Here is a 1,927-nt window from a genome sequence, read left to right on the forward strand (position 1 = left end):
ACTCCGACAGGGCCCCTGCGCACACAGATGGGATCAGACCGCAGGACTGCGCTGTGGGCTCTGGCTCCCTGCGTCCCGGGATGCTCAGCTTTGCTCTCCACTACTGTTATAGCTGGGCAGGAGCAGTCTCGGGGGGCTCCCCCTCCCCAGCCCAGCCTGCGTGTGAGCAAAGCCCTCACCGATAGTGAACATGACGGTGTCGGCGAGCTGCACGTTGCTGATGCTGATCCGGGGAATGAGGCCGATCAACCCCGGCACCACGTCGGAGTAGTTCACGTCGATGGTCTCGGCAATGGACTGGAAGCCGTAGAGCAAGGCCTCTGTGTGCTGCCAGGGTGGGAGAGGCACCATCAGAGTCAAACACCAACTACCAGTGCCCACCCCAGCCTCGGGCAGTAGCTCAGAACCCCCCCGCAGCAGCCAAGGAGGGTGGTCCCTGGGCAAGTGCTAAGGACAGGGAGGCAGAAAATGACCTGCTCCTCCTCCCAGCAGACCCCAGAGAGCTCACAAGTGTGCTGACAAGGTGGTCATGCTCCTTGCCTCTATCATCTCCCTTTGCTCTCAACATCCTGTGGCAAGAATAGGTCCCTAAGGGGCTGGTAGCCATCAGCTGGCGTCCAGGTCCTCTCACTCACCTGCCACGTGGACGGCTGCTCAGTGTTTGTCAGGACACGTCCCAGTTTGTCATAGAGGCTGCTCAGGAGCTCAGCGCCCAGCATCTCATACACGTACATCAGTGTGTCAGAGATGTCCACCCTGCAGAGAACATGGAGAGTCTCCAAACACTGTGTCCCTGTCCCCTGCAGAGTGCTCCATGCGTGGACACGTTCCTTCCCCTCCCACTGCCTGCACAAGGACACTGCCCCAGCCCAGCAGAGTGCTTCCAGGGCTTCCTAGGCAGGGCAACTGGTGCCATGCCAAAACACCAGCTCATTTTTGTATCACCACCACCACCAAAACAGCTCTTGGTGGAAGGAATCTCCTCCATGTCCCTCCTTGTGTGTCCCCATGGTGCTCAGGCTCAAGGGAGGCAGGATGCTGCCTGCATCCTCAACTGCCCAGTGAGCAAACCCAAACATCCTGGCTGTACCTGTATATCCGGAATTGCTCCTTCTCATCCGAAGACCAGAAGCCATACTCCTCATCAGAGGGGAACTGGGCTTTGTGCAGCAGTACATCCACCAGCTGGAAGTAGACAGGCCTGTAGACCTGCTGGTACACCGCCTGCTTGTCTGGCTCGAAGGAGAGGATGTCGTCCTGGCAGCAGGAAGAGGAATACATCAGGCATTGCAGGGGAAAGAAAATGGAGCCAGCATGCCTATTGCATGGGGCAGGGTCAGGGGCATCTCCCAGGGCTGGTGGGACCTGTCACATCTCGGAGGTTGCATTTCCAGCTCCCCAGGGTCCACCCAATGCTGAGCCCTTCTGCAGCAGCAGTGTTATCTGGAACCAAGATGCCAGAACCCCAGCAGCCAAGCAGACCTTTGGGCATTTGAGGACAGCACGGTTACAGTGGGGTGGCACTGCTCTGCCATGTCCTAGCCTTGGGAGCGTGCCTGCATCAGGAGCACACACACCTTGGATCTCCATTAGGCAGGCTGGGACAGGTGCCTGGGGAGCACAGAGTTCTCCCACCTGCACTTGTATCCTCAGACCCATCCAGAGAAGCAGTGAGAGGAGGTGGGAGCCTCGGCTTGGCCCCACACAGCAGAGGAGCTGCCAGGACGGCGTCGATATCGACCATCGTCCCCCTCCCTGCCCACGCTCAGCCACGCTGCATCAGATTGCAGAGGAAAGGAGCTGGGGGGATGAACAAGGGATAAAAATAGAGCACAGCGTGGCAGCGCTGCTCCATTGGCACAGGGAACAGTGGCCCTGGGAGAGGTTCCCACACCAGGCAGCCACTAGCAGCCCTCAGCCCTCTCTC

The 1,927-nt window shown here is 59.1% G+C and overlaps 1 protein-coding gene across 1 annotated transcript in view; it reads right to left on the bottom strand.

Moving 5' to 3' along the window:
* The window catches only part of IPO13 (importin 13), a gene marked incomplete at its 5' end in the record, with an annotated part of 14,741 nt that overhangs the window by 11,954 nt on the left and 860 nt on the right, over positions 1-1,927 (bottom strand). The window contains 3 exon segments of the mRNA XM_010164173.1: positions 180-327; positions 636-756; positions 1,091-1,257. Coding sequence (XP_010162475.1) covers positions 180-327; positions 636-756; positions 1,091-1,257 — 436 coding nt within the window.

This window comes from Antrostomus carolinensis, unplaced genomic scaffold, assembly GCF_000700745.2.
Source record: "Antrostomus carolinensis isolate BGI_N321 unplaced genomic scaffold, ASM70074v2 scaffold30373, whole genome shotgun sequence".
Classification (NCBI taxonomy): domain Eukaryota; kingdom Metazoa; phylum Chordata; class Aves; order Caprimulgiformes; family Caprimulgidae; genus Antrostomus; species Antrostomus carolinensis.